This window comes from Myotis nattereri (genome assembly GCF_964212035.1).
Source record: "Myotis nattereri genome assembly, chromosome: 1".
In the NCBI taxonomy this organism is placed as follows: Eukaryota; Metazoa; Chordata; class Mammalia; order Chiroptera; family Vespertilionidae; genus Myotis; species Myotis nattereri.
The window spans coordinates 31,610,470-31,633,014 of NC_138075.1; the positions used below are offsets into that span (position 1 = coordinate 31,610,470).

At 40.2% G+C, this 22,545-nt stretch overlaps 1 protein-coding gene across 1 annotated transcript in view; it reads left to right on the forward strand.

Annotated features, from left to right (window-relative positions):
- Positions 1-343: 343 nt before the first annotated feature.
- ESR2 (estrogen receptor 2) overlaps positions 344-22,545 on the forward strand; it is a gene marked incomplete at its 3' end in the record, with an annotated part of 30,407 nt that continues 8,205 nt past the window's right edge. Inside the window, exons 1-7 of the mRNA XM_081086238.1 lie at positions 344-791; positions 1,247-1,419; positions 4,256-4,372; positions 9,091-9,387; positions 12,383-12,521; positions 18,089-18,163; positions 21,654-21,787. Coding sequence (XP_080942364.1) covers positions 373-791; positions 1,247-1,419; positions 4,256-4,372; positions 9,091-9,387; positions 12,383-12,521; positions 18,089-18,163; positions 21,654-21,787 — 1,354 coding nt within the window. The 5' untranslated portion in view covers positions 344-372. The remainder of the gene's footprint in view (positions 792-1,246; positions 1,420-4,255; positions 4,373-9,090; positions 9,388-12,382; positions 12,522-18,088; positions 18,164-21,653; positions 21,788-22,545) is intronic.

Below are 22,545 nucleotides of genomic sequence, written 5' to 3' on the forward strand. Positions count from 1 at the left end.
AACTTTATCTTATTCCAGGTTAACCACCCCCCCCCCCCCCAGTAATTTTTATATAAGCCTATGAATTTTAATTTTATAACACATTCCCATGGTAAAAATTCTTCTGGTTATCAACAAGAACAATAAAGAAGTGAATGAAGTAGAAAATGAGAGTCCCTTGCTTCACATAGCCATCCTTCTGAGGTTAATATTTTCATGTGTATCTTCAGGATATATTTCTAAGCTCATACCAGTGTGTGTGTGTGTGTGTGTGTGTGTGTTTAATAAAAATGCTTAGACATTTTAAATAGTTATGCCTGTATCTCTGACTAAGAAATGTCTTTGTTACTCTTTACAGCCATTATACCTGCCCATGAGACTGAGGCCATTATAATGTCCCTATGTGGCTCTTCTCACAAGGAGTTTTCTCAGATGTTACCTATTCAAGACATGGATATCAAAAACTCACCATCTAGCCTTAACTCCCCTGCCTCCTACAATTGCAGTCAATCCATCCTTCCCCTGGAGCATGGCCCCATATACATACCTTCCTCCTATGTAGAGAGCCGCCATGAATACTCAGCCATGACATTCTACAGCCCGGCTGTGATGAATTACAGTATTCCCAGCAGTGTCAGTAACTCGGAGGGCGGACCTGGTCGACAGACCACAAGCCCAAACATGTTGTGGCCAACTCCTGGACACCTCTCTCCTTTAGCCATCCATTGCCAGTCTTCAGTTCTGTATGCAGAACCTCAAAAGAGTCCTTGGTGTGAAGCAAGATCACTAGAACACACCTTACCTGTAAACAGGTAAATCTAGTCTTTACTGTAGTTCATGGACATTATTCAAGTCGCTTTATGATTTTGTGAGAAGAAAGATATTCATTATATGAGGTTTTTATTAGTCACATTGATTACTTAGAGCACCTAGAACATGATATTCTAGAATATCCATTTTAATATTCAAGTTCTCATTAAATGTTGAGTTTGTAGATCTGTGTTGTGGAGGGAACTCACAATCATGACCATTTACATCACTTTTCTTCAGATGAAGTGATTTGGGTTTGAAAAAGAAATTTTTACTTTACTTTCCATTTGGATCCTCCTTATCTTGTAAATGAAACACAATTTAGTGTTTATGAACCCTGGAGGGCAAAGAGATAAATGAAGCAACGTTCATGCTGCATGCTGTGTTTCTGTATTTTCTTAGGAAATCTCTCTTTTCCCCTTAATGCTTTTTACAAGAATATTTTCTTTGCCTCCAGAGAGACATTGAAAAGGAAGGTTAGTGGGAGCAGTTGTGCCAGCCCTGTTACTAGTCCAAGTTCAAAGAGGGACGCCCACGTCTGTGCTGTCTGCAGTGACTACGCATCAGGATATCACTATGGAGTCTGGTCATGTGAAGGATGTAAGGCCTTTTTTAAAAGAAGCATTCAAGGTACAAGAGTGTTAGTTGTTTCTTGAGTTTTCCACTTTTGCTTTCAAATAGTTTGGCAGATGACCTGGCAAAATTTCACCATTGGCCTCTTGTACACAAAGTACTTGATGAGCAGTTTAGAGGATCATGTGTGTTTGGGGGTGGGGTGGATTGTTTCAAGTTTAAAGCACTTTATAAGTTGTGGATCTCCACCTCAGAACCCCAGAACTCAAATGGGTCTTGCCTTACAATTATCCATCACCATCTTCTTGGGAGAAGACATGTAGTTACAACTCTTGTCAAGATAAAGCTTGGAAAAAAATGTGTGTTCATTAGGAATTGCAAAGATCGTTTCTTCCTTTGACTTATGTTTAATATCTGGCATGAGTAACAGACATGATGGTGGGCTGGCTCCTGAGGAAGAGAGAATAAATACATCTTATGGAGATGGTCAGAAATCAGGAATTCAACTCCAGTGGGCTTTGAGAATTGATCTAGAGGTCTGTCTTGTCCTGAACTAGTGGAGCCTCCATTCACAGTCCTCTTGTTTCCTTGTCTGGGTTTAGACTATTTCCCTACCAGTCTCCAAATTCCTGTTGGGCTGAGTAGTTTTTTTAAATCATCTTTTTAATCAATTTTAAATTGTGCACACCTGCTTTCAAGGCCAGTTAGGTCATCATCTCACCTGTCCTTGCCATGCTATTCTTCCCTTTCCAGTCCAAATTTGCTGAAGTTACTTTCTTTTTTTATTGAATTAAATTTATTGGGGTGACATTGGTTAATACATTATATAATTTCAAGTATACAATTCTGTGATACATCATCTTTACATTGCATTGTGTGCTCATCACCCAAAGTCTAGTCTCTTTCCATCACCATATATTTAGCCCCCTTTACTCTCTTTATCCTCTCCCTACCTCTGTAACCACCATACTGTTGTCTGTGTCTATGAGCTTGTTTGCTTTACTTTTCGTGTGTGTGTGTGTGTGTGTGTGTGTGTGTTGTGTGTGTGTGTGATGTACCCATAATTCTTGGGCACTTAAAAAAATCTTTACTGTTGAAAGTGTTACAAATATCCCTCCTTTTACCCCCATTAACTCTTGAGCACTTCTTTACTTCCCAGCACAACAAGCTGTTTCAGGTTCATCTTGTGCTATCTCTGCCCCAGTCCTGAAATAAACTGTTTCTCCAAAGAGCCCCGTTTCTTCTTAAAAAGAGACTGATATTTATAAACCAAGATCTGGGTGCTAGTTCGTTCATTGTTCTTGGATGTCCCTACTTCCAGGCTCTCTGAGAGGATAGAGTTAAGGAATGTATTTATTCCAGTATTTATTTATATCCTATTTAAGGAATACAAACGCCTATGTAACTAGTGCTCAGGTCATGAAATAGGATATCTTCAGAGTCCTCAGGGTGGTCTTCTAGTCACAGCTCCTTCCCTTCCTACAGAGGTAAGACAATCCTAACTTCTGACGTCCTTGCCATGGTTTTACCACCTAAGCATACATCCCTAAACAGTGCAGTTTCGTTTTCTCTATTTTTGAACTTTACATAAATGGAATCTTCTCCTTTATTTTTTGTTTGTTTCTTTTATGACTTGCCCATTTAATTTATCATTGAGATTCATCCATTTCCCATGTTGAAATTCTGGCCCATTGTAGCTGGAATTTAAGAAGTTCAGGCCATATTGTTTATTAGAAAGACACAATTAAGAAATAAGGTACCAAAATATCCTCTGCACTTTTATTTTTCGTCTTTTTAATTATAATTCTCTTCTCTCCTATTACATTCCCTAAATCTCTCAGATTCCGATAGCTCTCTTCATTCTCTGTACCATTTCTCAGTCCAGACAGCCTCATCTCTGGTTTGCACAGCTATAGCAGATTCTCACCTGGTCTCCTGGCCTCCATTAGTTTGCTGTCTCTAATCCATCCTCCATGTAGTGTCTGAAACAATTTCTGAAATGGAAATTTTCTTCTCTCTTCCTTAAAAGAATTAAAAGAAGTACCATTGTCTTTAGTTAGAGATTGCAATATAACTAGTATTTTACTACAATAAGCATTATTTTTCTTAGTTGTAGGTCTGTGAGTTGTTAGGTTGGCTCTTTTCATAAAGCTTGGATTGAGTTCACATCTGCTCCATTTCTCTCCATATTGTCCTGGGCCAGTGGCTACCTGAGGCATTTTCTTATGGGGACTTGAGGCCAAGCCATATTGTTGGAGTAGCACATCTACAAACATGCCATTGGCTAACGCAAGTCCCATGGCCAAGTCCATCATCAGTTGGTGGGGAAGTATGTTCTGCCCACTCTAGCACACTACAAGGTCACAAGGCTGAGGGAGGGAGTGAAGAATTGAGAAGAATCTAATCTTCAACCATTGTTACAGCAATTCTTTTGTTCTTACTTAGTTTGCTAATTTCTTTATTCCCTTATTGACTAGTTTAGTTCTTTTATTTGACTATGAATTCCCATGAAAATATCATGTTAGATCTCAAAGGGGGGTATATGTTAAAGAATATAAGCAGTTGAATTTGTGACCTGATATTTGAGGAGCTCTGTGATTTGGAGCAAATCACTTCCAGGTGACTGTGTCACTTTCCATGTCCAAAGGAGAATATTTCTAAATGTAACTCTTGAGAATTCTAAGTACATGCAGAGAATAACCTATTAGTCAAAAAGTAGGGTATTAAAATATTCCTAGGTTTCCTTTACTAACAAGGCATGGATGAGGCCAAACTTGGCCTTTGTACGTGTCGTCAAGAAGATGTCCCTTATCTCTCAGCTGGGTAGCATAATCAGTGTTGTTGACGAGGAACATACTATAGCAATAACCTTCATCTTTTTGCTTTGCTGTAGGACATAATGATTATATTTGTCCAGCTACAAATCAGTGTACAATAGATAAGAACCGGCGCAAAAGCTGCCAAGCCTGCCGACTTCGGAAGTGCTATGAAGTTGGGATGGTGAAGTGTGGTGAGTGTTCATTTCCCTTTTTATTGTAAGTGGGATATGCGGAAAGCTAAAAGGACCTGTAGTCTGGGTGAGAGGCGATTTAGGATTTGTTAATTATCTTCAAGTGTTTGTATGCTGTCACATTGGAGGCGGCGTTGACTTATGCCTTGTACCTGCAGAAGATAGAGCTGGAGTGAGTGGGAGCAAGTTACAGGAGGCAGATTTTGGCCTAATATAGGGAAGAACTTTCTGTGATTCAAGTGGTCTAACAACAGAATAGGCTGCCACAAGGATTAGGGAACTCGAGCCACTGAAGTGCTCACACAGGGGCCAGATGACCATCTATCTGAAGCCTTGAAAAGTCTAAGGATGGAAGTCTGGTAAATGCTCATGTTAAAGCTGACAAGAAAGTAGCATATTTTGTGTTACTTGGATGGCATAGATAGGTTCATGCCTATCCCTCCAATAGCTTTCTAGAAGTGGGGAAGAAATGCATAGGAGTCAGAAATACGATGGAACTATGGAAAGTACATAAAGCATAAATTTTGTTCTATGACAGTATATATGTGTGCATATACCTGTGTAAATATATATATCTGCATGCACACACACACACACATACATTCACACATATACATATATACATACATGAAAATTTCTTTATTCCTTTATTGACTAGTGAAAAAACACACAAAAGAAAATGAGCACATTAGTATAACAGCTGACAGTAATGCCTGCATCCTGTTCTTTCCACCTAGCTACCTTTTGATTCACTTGTCTGTACACACTTGTTTGTTTCTATACACTCATACCAGCTCTGCCTGTACTTTTCTTACTCTTCTGCTAGCCAAACTTTTCCCTGTGGTTAGTTATAATTTCTCTCTTTGTAACTATTTAAAAGTTTTAAAACGAATCTCTCTTTTTCCTATCTGAAAATCTTTTAGTAACTTTGTCTCTTTAACATTCTCTGTCCTGTTTTTCTTCATATGAACAATAGATAAGACCCCTCACCCAGTTCAGAATTACAGCAGAAGCTCTCTTAATTTAAGCACGGTTCTCTGGCTTCCCAGAAGCACCGATGTTTTCCGTTTCCTCTGTAAAACATCCTCTCAAAGCCCATGCGTATTGGTTACTCTCTAAAACACTCGAACGTTTCTGCTCCCACCACTTCAGTTATATCCTTGTCAGTAACCATTAGGCTTCTTCCCAACCCTGTTTCTACTCATTGTAATTGTTAAGTTCTATAATCTAACGAAAGTTTGTGCAAACATATGAAATATGAGTGGGAAAACAGTTGTTTCTGTGAAAGCTTTGGATAAAACTATAAATTATAGGATGGATAGTGATTGTGTTAGGTAAGTATGAGTGAGATTGAGGGGGAAGTTACAAGCCCATAAGGATCCTGAATTCAGATTGCTTTATGAGTGCCTAGGTTTTACTCTGTTTAAAAGAAGCTGAAACTGAAAATTCAGTGTCAGTGTATCATGGGTATGGCTTATGCAGGAAAATAATGTGATTTAATTGGCAGAGGTGCTTAAAGAGAAAGCCTTGCTTTCTGAAAAAAGATTGAAAATAAATATTTCATGGTTTAAGTTAACAATATTTAATGTAAGCGTATATTTTTAAAAACATGATTTACAATTTAGTCATAGGATCTATTATATACTAGGATCTGTTGGATGGCTGTGGCCTGATAAAGTTCAGGACCAGGGCAGCAGCACATGTACACTCCACCTGTAGGGGGCAGTGTATGTGGAGGGAAGAATAGGAGGACTGGACTGCCTTAGGCTGAATCTCATTTTTTTTTGTCTCATCACTTATGGCTCTGACTGTGCTCAAACGACTTGACCTTTCTGCCCCTCACTTTTCTATCTCTGAAATAGAGACACCTGCTTAATGGAGTTTTGTGAGGAACAGGTATGAAAACACAGAGTCTGGCACTAAATTTTAGTGTTCCTTTCCCTCACCCCAATTGAAAACCTCATACAGTTGTGAGTTTGATACAGTACAGACTCATGACGCAAAGTATAGAGATGTACGTAATTAGAAACTTTCATGGAAAAGAGAATGAGAAAAAAGAGAATTGAATTTGGCCAGAAAGTCACTGGGTAGGGAATTTCTAAGAAAAAATATCGTTGGAGATTACAGAAGAAATGAGATGGGTTAATGTACAAACAGTTGGATATTTGGCCCTTTACTGACCCCTGAGAAGGACAATTAGGAATGAATTTTCTGAACGACGCCTCTCTACTTTCCCAGCACTTTTCTTGTCTACCCTCCCCCTAAACCCTCTATTCACAGTCTTCCTTCTATCCAGTCTTAGAGGATTAGGGATCCTATACGAATTCTGGATTCTCCTGCACCATTCCACTTCCCTTTTTTATCCAGAAGTCATGTCTCTTCGGTTACCAATTTTTTTCTTCTGCATTTCCAATTCTCTCTTTTCTTTTGAGGTATTGCTATAGTTGTCTAAATGGCAGGAGGACACGCATCAGACTAACTTCAGATTAGCTTCACTGGAAGGATACACTGAAATGTAAATGGGGAAACAGTCTGAATAGCCATGTACTTGATCTGTGTTGGGACAAGAGCTCAGCATCTCTCAGACATCTTTTCAGGTATACAGGTGAAATATACATGAAAGAAATTTGTTAGAGAGGTGATATAAATGAGTGATTTAAAGCGCCAGCTCAGGATTTAGACTACTGATTGGGTTTAGATCCTGCTTCTGCTATTTTCTAGCTTTTCTATCTTGGGCAAGTGATTTGCAATCTCCTGTGCCTGGTTATTCCTTTATACGTTGGAGATAGTAGCAGCACCTGTCCTCTAGGGCGGTTGGCAGAATGAGATAATCTATGTACTATAAACAGCATAGAAGCTTACAGTAGATGATCACTACCATTTGGTGGTCTCTCATTAGGTTCACTCACAGGCACATAGACTCTGCCAAGATTAAAGTGTCATAATCAGGACACTAGAAATGTCCTTGGTAGAAAAATGTGAGTTCCTTGTCAAAGGCTTTGTTTGACTGATCCCAGAATTCCCATAACTTAGTACAGGGCCTGGTATATAAGTGCTTTATCATTAAAAGTTGGTCAAATAAATTTGAATGTATGGATTCAAAACCTTTCTCTTTATATGTAAACTCCTTATCCTCATATACTCTACAAAAAAGAACTGTGTGATCAGAAAGGTACTTTCTTAAACCAAACATTTTGTTCCATTTTACCATGGGGTTATTAATTGATCTTAACTGTCTGTAGCACTCTATCTGATTACTAATAAAATGAGTATGTTTTAGGCTTTTACTAGTAATTCTTTTAGTAATAGGTTTGATTCAAATATCTCTAAATGGATGGAGTCCTTCCTTCTACTGCAACTAGCCAAGGATAAGAGGAAATTCAGATAAACGTTCTTGGGAGCAAGTAATTAAAATTTTCTCATACTTTCTAATTAACAATTTTTAAAAAATGTGGACAATTGAATTTAGTGAACAAATATATTGGTAATACAGAAACTAGACATTTTGCAGATTTGAACTTTTAGATTTTTTTCTTTGAGTGAAAATTCATATAAAATTGTACCCATGCTAATGACATTCAGACTTATATCTTCCTTAATTTTAATTCACATTGGTCTGTAATCAATGGCTCTTTAGAAATAACTTTTGTGTTCAAATTTGTAGGGGTTTGGAAGTTATATTTTTATTATTAATTTCTATTTTTGTTATATTGTAGTCAGAGAATATGCTCTATATGAGAACATTTTTAGTTAAGATTTTAGTCATGACATAGTATGTGATAATTTTTGCAAATGTCCGTAAGTTTTTATAGATCAACTTTGTTCATTGAGCTGATTTCTGAACATTTTCTCCTATATTTCTCTCTGTCAGTGCTGAGAAAGATATGTTAAAATATTTCATTATAATATTAGTGTATTTGTCAATTTCTATTTTTCTTTCAATCACTTTTTGGTGTTATATTTGTAGACTAGGTTTTGTTGCTTTTGTTGTTTTGATATATATGAGTTTTGAATGATCTTTTATTATAAAAAGCAGGTTATATAATAGTATATACATTATGATTATCATAGTATATACATTATGATTATCATTTTATATATTAAAATATGGAAAAGTAAAAAAAGCATTAAAAGAACATGCCAAAATTTGTGCTCTTCTATATTTTCCAGATTTTTTAAAATTAATTCATTATTTGAAATATACTTTTTTGTGTGCCTGAAAAGAATATATACACATACATATAGATACACAAACACATGCATGCAAACATTTTAAGAATGTATTATAAAAGTGTATTGTTTGATAACTGTTTGGAAACATCAATGTTCATTTCCTAACTTTTCCCCATCTTCTGCTTGAAGAAAATTCCTAATTTCATGGTTTGGAAACTGAGATATGTCATCACTCTTTAAAAGGGAAATGGATTTAGTATCCATAGATTACCTTGAAATGGAGACCTGAAGATCTTCTGGGCTATTGTCCCTAGAAATTCATGTTCTTGATTTTGCTAATACAGTCACAAATATAATAATCTTTGGTACATGCCCTGCAGGCTCCAGAAAATAAGTCGGGCTTCTGTTCTAAGACACATTCTGAGAATGGACTCTGGACTTACAATGATGTTATTGACTCATTTTTACCCTGGCTACTCGGGGAACTTGAATGCTGGGTTGGGGGAGGGACAGGGGAAGGCACTGTTATCTGCTCTCCACTCTAGGCTCCCGGAGGGAACGGTGTGGGTACCGCATAGTACGGAGGCAGAGAAGTCCCGATGAGCAGCTGCACTGTCTGAACAAAGCCAAGAGAAACGGACATGTGAGCCGAGTGAAGGAGCTACTGTGGAGCGCCCTGAGCCCGGAACAACTGGTGCTCACACTCCTGGAGGCGGAGCCGCCCAAGGTGCTGGTGAGCCGCCCCAGCGCGCCCTTCACCGAGGCCTCCATGATGATGTCCCTGACCAAGCTGGCCGACAAGGAACTGGTGCACATGATCGGCTGGGCCAAGAAAATTCCGGGTAGGGCTCTCTGGGTCTTGGCTTTCTGTGCGTTTGTAGAAAGGCCTGCCCCTAACATTTACAGGGCAAGAGTACAAAATGGAGGTCCACAAGAGATGTCTCTGTGTTTAACAGTTTGACAGCTTGATTTACAACCTGTAAATGAAATAGGTTCTTTCTTCCTAGCTCGACATTTTCACCTTCAACATGGCCTGCGTGGCCAGGTTCCAATTTAGAATTCTTGGGCTCCTCTGGGTTCTGTACCAGACATGGCAGAGCAGAAAGGCTTGTGTATGGAGGGACCCTTCTATTCTATTCCCAGCTCTTTTTTACCCATCCCCAGCTGCATCGCACCTAGCCATGTGCATACCCAACCCTGCATGTCCACCTGTCCTATGGACACTAGCCTTTGGTCACCTCTCATGCCTTGTCTGGGAGAATAGACCAGGACAGAGACCTGTCAGACTCTGGAAATTGGCTTGGGGCCATTTGGGCAGGAAATTTGAGGGCTTTCGACCTGGAACATGGTCTAAAAGGAAGGGATCTGGGCTCCACACTGACCAGTCTCCTGGCTGTGGACTCCTCACATTGAGAGGAGGGTGTGGGCAGGTGAGGTGGAGTGGGTGCAGTATGACCATTGTGCAAGTAAAAGGTTTGTCAGATGCCTAGCAGGAATTTGTAAGCTATTGTTCCAGCAGAGAAAGAATTAGTAGTATGTAAATGAATAAATATATATGGACAAAGAGAGTAAATCTGCAGCTGAAATAATGTGAATCATCAGTAAACCTGAAATACCATCAAGTTAAAAATGGGTTTGATGATTCACAGTGGTCACTTGGAGCCTGTATTTTCCAGCCTGAAATGTGATCTCTTCCTTAGGCCTTCGGTACTACATACCTGCAGTACTGCATTGTACTAAAACTACCACCTAATTATTATTTGACTTGGTGTTTTTTTGTGAGAATGAATCTAGGATCAGGGGTGGGCAAACTTTTTGACTTGAGGGCCACAGTGGGTTCTTAAACTGGACCGGAGGGCCGGAACAAAAGCATGGATGGAATGTTTGTGTGAACTAATATAAATTCAAAGTAAACATCATTACATAAAAGGTATGGTCTTTTTTTTTTTAGTTTTAGTTTTATTCATTTCAAATGGGCCGAATCCGGCTGGGCTAAACTAGACGCAGCAACCCATCACCCTCCAAAAGGGCTTCTCCTTGCACATCTTTACAGACGTCTAAAAATGAGTTCTCTCTCCAAGTTTTAAGCAACTAGGGACAACTCCCATGGCCTTGGGCGCAGCACCCACATTGGGCGAACTGGGAAGACTGGAAGTGTTAAAAAGCTGGTGAAGAGCATTTGGGGGTAAAGAGCTGTGGGACCCAGGCCTAGGGTAATCGTATCTCTTGGGATCATTTCTTGGCTTTTGAGTTCCCTGAGGATTTTCTGGTTTCCAGTTCTGTTTCGATAGTCCAGCATCACCTTTGCCAGAATTATATTATTTTCTCTTCTCTTTCCCATAGGAGACAATACTGATGCACTTTCCTCTAGCTTTTGCTCTATATGTTTTCCAAACACTATTTCTCAGAACCCCAAGTAGAGAGCAGTGGTGAAATTAGTTATTGCTGAGACTCGTGCAGCCTCTTTGTGCCATAATAAAGTTAGGTTGTGCCGTAACCTAACTCTAACGCTGCATCAGACCCTCTTCAAGCCTGGTATTTTGAAAAGTTTTCAGAAAACTTAGGCATAGTCTGAAGGTGTGATCCCTTCCTCCCCTGACCTCTCAGCTGATATAGTCATTGTCCAAACCAAAAAATATATCACCTACCCTTGATCTTGTTGAATATCTACAAGTATAAAAAGCTTGGCCTCCCTTGGTAGGCTTATTGTCTATAACTGTGGGTGAGATCGGAATGTGTACACATCATAGGAACCTGAATTGAGCTTAGAATGTGGCTTTGGAAAGGATTTGTCCATCTTTCCATTCCTTACTCCATTCATTCTCCTGTGTGCAGATTTGCATTATAATTGCCAAGGATTTGAACCACGGGTGCTCCCTGTGCCACAGTTTCCTCATCTGTAAAGTGAGGATGATGAGATTGTACCTGTAGGGAATTCTCAGAGGCAGGCATTGCTACCCCTATTGGGCTTATAAGAAAACAAAGACTTACAAGGAGATTAAGTAACTAGCCAGGGAGAGGCCGAGCTGGGATTTTTAACTGGAGCCCATTGCACGCCGAGGCCGTAGGTTTGGTGACTGTCTTTATATTACACTGCCGGCTCCTTTTATTATGGCTGGTGGAGAAAGCATCAGCGAGCTCTGCTTTACTTTTGAAGTGCTCATCTCCCTAGAGATTACCTGTTTACTTTCCAGCTCTGACTAATGCGTGCTATTGGGCCATCAGGCCGTCGGGACCCGCTTCAGTTGTTGTAAGTTTTTATATTTGCTCTTCAGGATAGAATAGCCTAGGTCAGCGCTCCTACGCAGAGAAGTGTGATACTAACACTGGATGGGGAATCTTAAGCAATCGGAAAAATTCTTTCAGTCGAAGCCTTGACTTTCTACAGGGGCTGGCCCTGCTCTCTTTGCATGCCCCTCACTCCCCCCAGCCGCAGTCATGGACGGGGCCAGACAGGCAGCCCCTCTGGCTGGCAGCCCGAGTTATCTTTCTCAGCAGTGCAGGCCAATTATTGGGATATAACCAACGAAGATTGGTCCCAGCTTCCTGTTCTTTACTAGCATCTGTCTGCGGAGCTGTATACGCCCAGATAACAGTCCTTTATAAATGCTAAATGAAGTATATGTATTCCTAGAAGGGGTTCAGGACTGAAAATTGTGAGTCGCACACCTTAAGTTCAAAACTTTCTTTCTTAGGTCAACATTTAACCACATCTTTAAAATATAGATCCTTATATTTGTGTTTTCAAAGCTTTTGAAAAGTCGCTCTTCTGTTCCTAGACAAACGGGGAGCTGCGGAGGAGGGCGGATGTGTCTCACAGCCTCTCGCTTTCCCCAGGCTTTGTGGAGCTCAGCCTGTACGACCAAGTGCGGCTCTTGGAGAACTGCTGGATGGAGGTGCTAATGGTGGGGCTGATGTGGCGCTCCCTCGACCACCCTGGCAAGCTCATCTTTGCTCCAGACCTTGTTCTGGACAGGTGAGAAAAAATGCACTGTGTTTCTTTTCTGCCTTGAGTGAAGCATGGCGTCCTGGGGCTGCAATTAAAATCTCTCACCTCGAAGGGCAATTAAGAGGATTATAATGTCATGAGCTCCTTCATTGGGTCAAGAACCAGAAAAGGAGAGAATGGGTACAAAGATTCAGTGTCCTATGACTCATTCTTTTTTTTTTTTTTAATATATTTTATTGATTTTTTACAGAGAGGAAGGGAGAGAGATAGAGAGTTAGAAACATCGATGAGAGAGAAACATCGATCAGCTGCCTCCTGCACATCTCCCACTGGGGATGTGCCCGCAACCCAGGTACATGCCCTTGACCGGAATCGAACCTGGGACCCTTCAGTCCGCAGGCCGACGCTCTATCCACTGAGCCAAACCGGTTTCGGCCTATGACTCATTCTTAGTGTGGCAGCCATAATGGGGGGCCTGTGTTCTGCAGGGTATGTGGCCACCAAGTGTAGATAAATCAATTCAGATTTTTCTGTTTAAAAGTTCCATTTTCAGGTTATAATTTTAAGTTGTCATGCGGTTCTTTCCACCCGTCAGGACCAATTACATTGTCAGCTATCTGGATAGGTGATAAAATTCTTACAATCTGCCAGGTTCATTGTAACATTCTTTAACTCATTCTAATTTCTTATACTATATAGTATTTTTGGCAAAAGCAGTGGAAGGAATGGTTATTATTTTTTTTAAATATGTTTTATTGATTTTACAGGGAAGAAGGGAGAGAGATAGAGAGTTAGAAACATCGACGAGAGAGAAACATCGATCAGCTGCCTCCTGCACACGTCCTACTGGGACGTGCCCGCAACCAAGGTACATGCCCTTGACCAGAATCGAACCTGGGACCCTTCAGTCCACAGGCCGACGCTCTATCCACTGAGCCAAACTGGTTATGGCGAACCTTTTGAGCTCGGCGTGTCAGCATTTTGAAAAACCCTAACTTAACTTTGGTGCCGTGTCACATATAGAAATTTTTTGATATTTGCAACCATAGTAAAACAAAGACTTATATTTTTGATATTTATTTTATATATTTAAATGCCATTTAACAAAGAAAAATCAACCAAAAAAAATGAGTTCGTGTGTCACCTCTGACACTCGTGTCATAGGTTCGCCATCACTGGGTTAGGGCAAGGAATGGTTATTAAAACCAGATGAAAGTTAACAGAAATTGGGGAATGCTATAACTTGATTGCATTTAGTTTTTTTAAAAGATGGCACAGAAAAGGAGCCAATTTCTTACTAGCTTAGGTGAACTATTCATGGAAGGAAATCTGGACTAGGCGACACTCAAGCATTTTAGTAGGCAAAATAGAATACTTCCTTGGTGCAAACTTGAATAATGTGAAAATTTTCATGGCAATTAACTTTCACATTTCAAAAAAGTTCTAGTGTTGAATGTTCAGTCACATTTGACTCTGCAGAGGAGAAGGTACCTAGTGCTGTGAATGGAAAATATCTGCTCCAGCTCTTGGTGTTACCTTTTTAGATCATCATGTGAGGCAGATGAAAAGTATCCCCAAGATGTTAGCGCCCATTTTACCGTCATGCACGACACCTTTGGCAAAGGGTACTGTAAGTAATGAGAGGTGTTTGGGTAGAGAACAGAGCCTTTGGGAGGAGCTGGAATAGGGAATGTGGCTGAAGCAGGAGCAAGCCCAGATGGTAAACCACAGAGGGAGGTTCTGAAAGCCTAGGACAGGCAGGACCCTCTAGTAACAATAAAACTAGCTAACTTACTTGCTTGTGTGTGCCAGGCACCATCTTTTTTTTTTTTAATTTAATATATTTTATTGATTTTTTACAGAGAGGAAGGGAGAGGGATAGGGAGTTAGAAGCATCGATGAGAGAAAAACATTGACCAGCTGCCTCCTGCACACCCCTCACTGGGGATGTGCCCACAACCAAGGTACTTGCCCTTGACCGGAATCGAACCTGGGACTTTTCAGTCCTCAGGCCAATGCTCTATCCACTGAGCCAAACTGGCTACGGCCCATATTTTATTTTTATTTTTTATTGATTTCAGAGAGGAAGGAAGACAGGGAGAGAGATTGAAACGTCATTGATCGGCTACCTCCTGCACACCCCCCACTGGGGACCGAGCCCACAACCCAGGCATGTGCCCTTGACTGGAATCGAACCCGGGACCCCTCAGTCCCCAGGCTGACATTCTATCCACCAAGCCAAACCAGCCAGGGCTAGGCACCATCTTTCACATTTGATATGTGTTCACTCATAAGCACCATTATTATCTCTATCCTTCAGGTATGAGAATGGGAGGTTAGGTAATTCTGACAGTTATAGAGTAGTAAATGGTAGGGCTGGACTTGAAGGTTTGGCTGTGAAATCCATGCTCTTAACCACAACAGTACATGACTCTCAGTTGGATAGAGAACTGGAAGGAGGAAGAGGAGGAGGCTGAAAGGCAAACTAACTTTCTACTTGTGTCTCAGAACAACTCTATTCTATTCCCTGCCCACTTCAGAAACCTATACCTGTTGTCATTTCATGGTACCATGTTGTGAAGCAGGCTGAAAGGCTAAGCAGCCAATCAAGCCATCCCTCCTGTTCGTTTGTTCATTCATTCATTCATTCATTCATTCATTCATTCATTATGTTCCACTTGGTGTTTAAAGTCACATTTATTTCCCCTTTCAAACACACACACACACACACACACACACACACACACACACACAATTCTCCTAGAAGTTAGTGCTGGAGGAAGTGCTGTCCCTTGATGAACCAATAAATTTTCAGATTTAGGATTAAGGCATTTTAATTTTTTGTCTTGATTTCTAAATTGATGCCATACTTAGTGTTTATTTTCAATGACTGGCTCATTCCTGGTTTTTAGTACAATTCACTCTCCTCTTTGTATGGGCTCTTTAACTTCTGTAAGTATGTGTATAAGTTACTATAAATTGACACAAATTCTAGATAAATTTTAAGTGCAGCTTTTAGTTAATAGAAAAAACCCAAAGAAGTCATTTGTGGCGGGGAGGGGGCAATATAGAGGAAGGGGAAGAGGGAAGGGAAAAGAAAAGGCACAGGCGTGCTTCAGGGAATGGGGGCACCAGAAGTCATTTTTTAAAGATACTATTTTAACAGACTCACATTACTCTTTTGTTTTTAATCCTCACCTGAAGATATTTGCCATTGATTTTTATTTTTTCTTTTTCTTTTTTTTTTATTGCTTAAAGTATTACAAAGAGTATTACATAGGTCTCCTTTTTTTTTCTCCCCTTGACATTCCCCCGGGCTCCCCTACCCCCCAGTGTCTTATGTCCATTGGTTATGCTTATATGCATGCATACAAGTCCTTCGGTTGATCTCTTACCCCCTCTTCCCACCCCCCAACCCTCCCCAGCCTTCCCACTGTAGTTTGACAATCTGTTTGATGCTGTTCTGCCTCTATATCTATTTTTGCTCATCAGTTTATAATGGTCTTTATTATCCATAAATGAGTGAGATCATGTGGTATTTTTCTTTCATTGACTGGCTTATTTCACTTAGCATAATGCTCTCCAGTTCCATCCATGCTGTTGCAAATGGTAAGAATTCCTTCTTTTTTACAGCAGCATAGTATTCCATTGTGTAGATGTACCACAGTTTTTTAATCCATTCATCTGCTGATGGGCACTTAGGCTGTTTCCAGATCTTAGCTATGGTGAATTGTGCTGCTATGAACATAGGGGTGCATATATCCTTTCTGATTGGTGTTTCTGTTTTCTTGGGATATATTCCTAGCAGTGGGATCACTGGGTCAAATGGGAGTTCCATTTTTAACTTTTTGAGGAAACTCCATACTGTCTTCCATAGTGGCTGCACCAGTCTGCATTCCCACCAGCAGTTGCATGAGTGTTCCTTTTTCTCCACATCCTCTCCAGCACTTGTCGTTTGTTGATTTGTTGATGATAGCCATTCTGACAGGTGTGAGATGGTACCTCATTGTTGTTTTGATTTGCATTTCTCGGATGATTAGTGACTTTGAGCATGTTTTCATATGTCTCTTGGCTTTCTGAATGTCCTCTTTTGAAAGGTGTCTATTTAGGTCCTTTGCCTATTTTTTGATTGGATTTTTTATCTTCCTTTTGTTAAGTTGTATGAGTTCCCTATAAATGTTGGAGATTAAACACTTATCGGTGATATCATTGGCAAGTATGTTCTCCCATGCAGTGGGCTTTCTTGTTGTTTTGTTGATGGTTTCTTTTGCTGTGCAGAAGCTTTTTATTTTGATGTAGTCCCATTTGTTTATTTTCTCTTTAGTTTCCAATGCCCTAGGAGATGTATTGGTGAAGAAATTGCTTCGACATATGTCTGAGATTTTGTTGCCTTTGGATTCCTCTAGTATTTTTATGGTTTCCTGTATTACATTTAAGTCCTTTATCCATTTTGAGTTTATTTTTGTGTATGGTGTAAGTTGGTGGTCTGGTTTCATTTTTTTGCATGTATCTATCCAATTTTCCCAACACCATTTATTGAAGAGACTGTCTTGACTCCATTGTATGCTCTTGCCTCCTTTGTCAAATATTAATTGAGCATATTGGTTTGGGTCGATTTCTGGGCTCTCTATTCTATTTCATATGTTTGTTTTTGTGCCAGTACCAAGCAGTTTTGAGAACAGTGGCTTTGTAATACAGCTTGATATCTGGTATTGAGATCCCACCTACTTTGTTCTTCTTTCTCAGGATTGCTGCAGCTATTCGTGGTCTTTTTTTTATTCTAGATGAATTTTTGGAGAGTTTGTTCTAGGTCTGTGAAATATGCCGTTGGTATTTTAATTTGCCATTGATTTTTAGAGAGAGTGGGAGAGAGAAGGGCAGAAATATCGATGTGAGAGAAACACATCGATTGGTTGCCTCCTGCATGAGCCCTGACCAGGGTCTGAGCCAGGGAGGAGCCTGCAACCTAGGTACATGCCCTTGAACAGAATTGAACCTGGATCCTTTGGTCCATAGCCCGACACTCTATCCATTGAGCCAAACCAGCCAGGGCCTCACAATACTCTTTAAAAATATTTGAAAGTATTGTTTACAACATAAATCTAGTTTATTTGACCATAGAAGAGGAGTTCTTGGGAATTGTAAATGCAGACATTCAGCAGGCATTATTTTGGAGTGCCTATGGATGGTTATTTTTTGTTGCCATTTCTGTTATTGTTTTTAACATATTAACTCTGTAAAGTCTAGAATTTCAAATCTAAGATTTTTAGTGCATTTATTATATAGAGAAAAATATGTTTTTGTGTGATGAGTATATTTTTGGAGGAGTTGCTTATTCAAAAATATTCAAAATGCTACTTATTTAAAAAGTCATAAGGAAATTCTATTATGAAATCCACCATAAAGACATTCTATTATGAATCTTTTTTACAGTGTGAATAAATAATTTTCATACTACTTAAAATAACTGTCTTTTGGTGAATTGTCCTATCAGAGTTCCTTCAAGTGGTGGTATGACCATATAAGCAGTGAATACAATTAACCCATTTGTGAGACTGAGAATATAATTTCTGCTTCCCTTTATACTTCTTGAGGCTTCTGCAGAGAGAAAATTTGAACCTACTGAGGATGAGAGGAAAATCCGGTTGTCTCAGCTTATTTCTAACAAGGTAGTTCTTTCAGTAACTGCTAGAATCACAAATTCAGATGAAGATCTACCACAGAATGTGAGCTTCTAATTGCTAAAAAACAAAAAAAAACAAATCATATATGCTAAGACACTTGGTGTCCTTAGCATAAACAGAAAACTGTCTAATGTTAAATGTTATTTAAAAAGTCAGGAGTTTGGATCTGGGCTTGGACCCCTTTGTGAGTGTTTATGGGATTCGTGGAATCATACACATAATTATGAATGCTCTGAGTTTGCATCCACATTAGTTGTGTACCAAATATTCTTCAAGGTACCAACAGAATTTTCACTTCTAAATTTTCAGTTCCCTTTTGTACTCACATTTTCACTTGAGTACAATGTTTAAGTTCTTTCCATGCACTAAGCCTTGAGCCCCTCTTCCCATTGCCATCCACACAGAGGTAAACTGAGGTCTGCAGCCACATGGATGCTGCCAGTGGATACATAAGTTGGCACAAAATAGTATACCCCGAAGTGAGGCTGACTCATCTAACATTTTGTCCTTGGTATCAAACAGAATATTTTTCTTTTATAAAAGGGATGTGGTTATCAAATAATAAGGTAGTCCATATGGAACTGCTACTTTAAAATTTTTTTATTGAATTTATTGGGGTGACGTTGGTTAATAAGATTATATATGTTTCAAGTGTACAATTTTATAATTCATCATCTACATATTGTATTGTGTGTTTACTACCCAAAGTCAAGTCTTCTTCCATGGAACTACTACTTTTTAACTTATAACTAGTTTATGGACAAATGGTGTGCAGTAATTTACCATGGGTAGACTGGTTTGATTGACATATTGTTTCAACATTTTAGCATTCAACTCATATACCCTCTGTCATGAATTCAAATATTTTAATCCTGTCCTAATTTCTTACACATAGTTCACCATCAATCGTAGTTACAATTATATAGAGCTCACTAATTTGTTAAAGTCCTTCCTCACTCTGTTCTGCATAATTCTCTCCATGTGTAACTTTATTAGGGTATCATTTAGGAGGTATTGTGCCTCATTGATCCTATATTGCTCATTTATTTTCTACAGCCTGTGAAATAAAGTATTGTAACTTTGCCACTCCGTGAATGAAATGGTTGGCTATCACACCTGCTAGAGAAAGCAATCAGTCTTAGCTCTTTAGAGCTGGCTTAGAAATTCACCTTCTCCATGAAGTACACATGCTCTGATTACTGTTAGTTACAGGATTTGTCAAAGCTTATGCTCTAAGATGTAAACTCTTCCTTCATTTCTGAAATATGAATTTGCATTAAATATGGCATGTATTTTAATGAGGAAAGGGTACTAATTTCAATGTTTATGGACCTGTTCTTAGGCATTGGTGATAACTTCTATAAATAGGGTTGATTTCAGATGAGTCCCCTTATACTACTTAGGGTTGGTGGTGAGTGTGTGTGTGTGCGTGCACACACATGTGCGCTGGTGTGTGTATATATACTAGAGGCCTGGTGCACAAAAATTTGTGCACTGGGGGGTGGGGGGGAGCGTGTCCCTCAGCCCGGCCTATGCCCTCTTGCAGTCTGGGACCCCTCGGAGGATGTCCACCTGCTGGCTTAGGCCCGCTCCCTGGGGGAGTGTGCCCAAGCTGGCAGCCAGACATCCCTCTGGCAGCCCGGGAGCCCTTGGGGGATGTCCACTTGCCAGCGGGAAGCAGGCCTAAGCTGCAGTCGGACATTTTTAGCGCTGCTGAGAAGGCGGAAGAGGCTCCCGCCACCACCGCTGTGCTGGCAGCCATCAGCCTGGCTTGTGGCTGAGCAGAGCTCCCCCTGTGGGAGCGCACTGACCACCAGGGGGCAGCTCCTGCATTGAGCGTCTGCCCCCTGGTGGTCAATGTGTGTCATAGTGACCAGTCATTCCCAGTCATTCTGCTGTTAGGGTCAACTTGCATATTACCCTTTTATTATATAGGATATAGATGAGTGCACTTTCAGAAAGTCTCAGCTGGTTGCAGAAGTTGCCATGCTTGCTTGCCAAAGTGAGTAGTTTGCATGCTTGTAGCTTTGTGTAGGTGAGTCTGGGGGTATGAGGTTTCGAATGCTGTGGATTGCAGGGTCCTGGTGAGCTGCTGTCCTAGCATAGCACTGTCTGGGAAGGGCTTCCCCAGGTTTGGCAGTACCCGCTGGTGTCTGTTTATTTGAATTCTACAGAGGCCCTTCCTCAACCACCACCATTCCCGTAAATGGCCTGGCTTGGGGCTGGGGGAAGGAAGAGGGGAATAGCCAGTTCTTTGAAGATCTCAAATCTCCCCAGGGCTGCTACGGAGACTGAAAATGAAACTCAAAGAAACCCATGGCTGCCCTTCACTGTTTGTCATGGGCTTTTAGAAGCAAGTGAAAGTTTTGTAGCACAATCATCCAACTGCTTACCAAGGACTTCCAATAACTCTTAAGGCAAATGATGATAGACATTTTTGGGGAGCAGTGAGGCAGAATAATAAGTGGTGGGAGTTAATTGAAGCTGGTATTTTCTATCTGATATTTTAAAGTAATTTATTTCAAATGTATACTTAAAGAATCATTTCTTTAAGGAGTGCTGAAAAGAATTTTGATTTCATGTTTCAAAGTTTGTCTAAATCTGTTGCTTAAAAATAATCTTTGGCAAGTCAGACATTTCCATGTCCCCATCTCTGCCTTTTCTAATTCTAATCTCTCTTCTCTAATTGTGATTTCTTTGTATGTCATGCTAACTTTTTTCAAATTACATTTACACGTCTCTTAGTTGCCCCTCCAGTTTCTAAATGACCACCAGGAAATGAGAGTTAAACCCTAGATATGAAGGGTTATTTCGTCTTGGGATATTAGCTTCTGTAATGGTCAGTCTTCCTCATGAGCACTTTAGAGCAGGGGTGGGCAAACTTTTTGACTCGAGGGCCACAATGGGTTCTTAAACTGGACCGGAGGGCCGGAACAAAAGCATGGATGGAGTGTTTGTGTGAACTAATATAAATTCAAAGTAAACATCATTACATAAAAGGGCATGGTCTTTTTTTTTTTTAGTTTTATTCATTTCAAACGGGCCGGATCCGGCCCACGGGCCGTAGTTTGCCCACGGCTGCTTTAGAGCCATCTCATGGGGCCATGGAATGTCTCACTTCAGTAATATGTGTCATGTCACAGGCTGGTTGGCTGACATGGCTTAGATTACCAACAAAAATGTTATTCCTTTAAGATAACATTTATGAACAGGTAGAAAAAAAATGTAGTTCCAATGCAGGCTTTTACCTAAATAGTATTTATTCAAGTGTTTAATTTAGGTATTTATAGGAAATGCCCTGTTCTCTTTATAAGAAGATAATTCTGATAATTTCATATCTCTGGGTGTGGTCTCATCGCCACTTTGTTATAGTTAAAGCATGTACAAAATGAAATTTAAGTTTAAAAAGAAAATACTCCTTATTGCCTTTGTTGGCGGCTATGATTTTCTTAAATTTCCAAATCAACTATTGTAGGGATGAAGGGAAATGTGTGGAAGGAATTCTGGAAATCTTTGACATGCTCCTGGCAACGACTTCAAGGTTTCGTGAGTTAAAACTCCAACACAACGAGTATCTCTGTGTCAAGGCCATGATCCTCCTGAACTCCAGTGAGTAACCCACAGCTGGGCCATGTTTTATTGGGAAGGGGAACGGGGCGGGGGTGGGGTGGGGTGGTGGATGGTGGTGGTGAGGAATGCTATTTCTAGAATAGTATTGAACTTATTTTATTTAAAAAGGGGAAAATGGCTTTCTTTCTGACTTCTCTGTTAGGAATTTAAACTGTAGTTAACTTGAATATAAATTGTTCATTGGGCAGATTACCAGTATTAATTTAAAAAGTGGCTCAAGCCACTTTGCTGGAAAAGAGAAAAATGAACTTTAAAATGTTTACCGTTCAGCCTTTTTCAATATTTATGCAGACACTGTAAATGGTTGACATATACTTGTATTTTCTGTTTTGAGTTCTGCTTTTACAGATTCATTTTTTCATTCATTGGTTCACTCAGTAAAGACATTATAAATATAGTCCTGCCTTTAAGTAGCTCATGGTGGAGGGAGTGCTATAATAAAGCATGTGCAGAGGACTACAGGAAAACGAGAGATGTTGGAGTGCCTGAGTCTTTAGGGATGGGCAGGTGGAAGAAATAAGTGTGGAGGAATGAAAGGACCTGGGTGAGCCAGGAGCTGCAAGTCACGCAGTGGCAGAGCAGAGGGAGGTGGACAGGGCTGTACAACGCATGGCCGAAGATTCACTGCCTGCCTTGGGCTGGGAACGGCCACCTGGGGCATCGAGCAGCCCTGGAAGAGGTTCAGATGGGAGTGTCATGGACTGGGCCTTCTTGAAAGGTTACCCTGGCTTCCACGT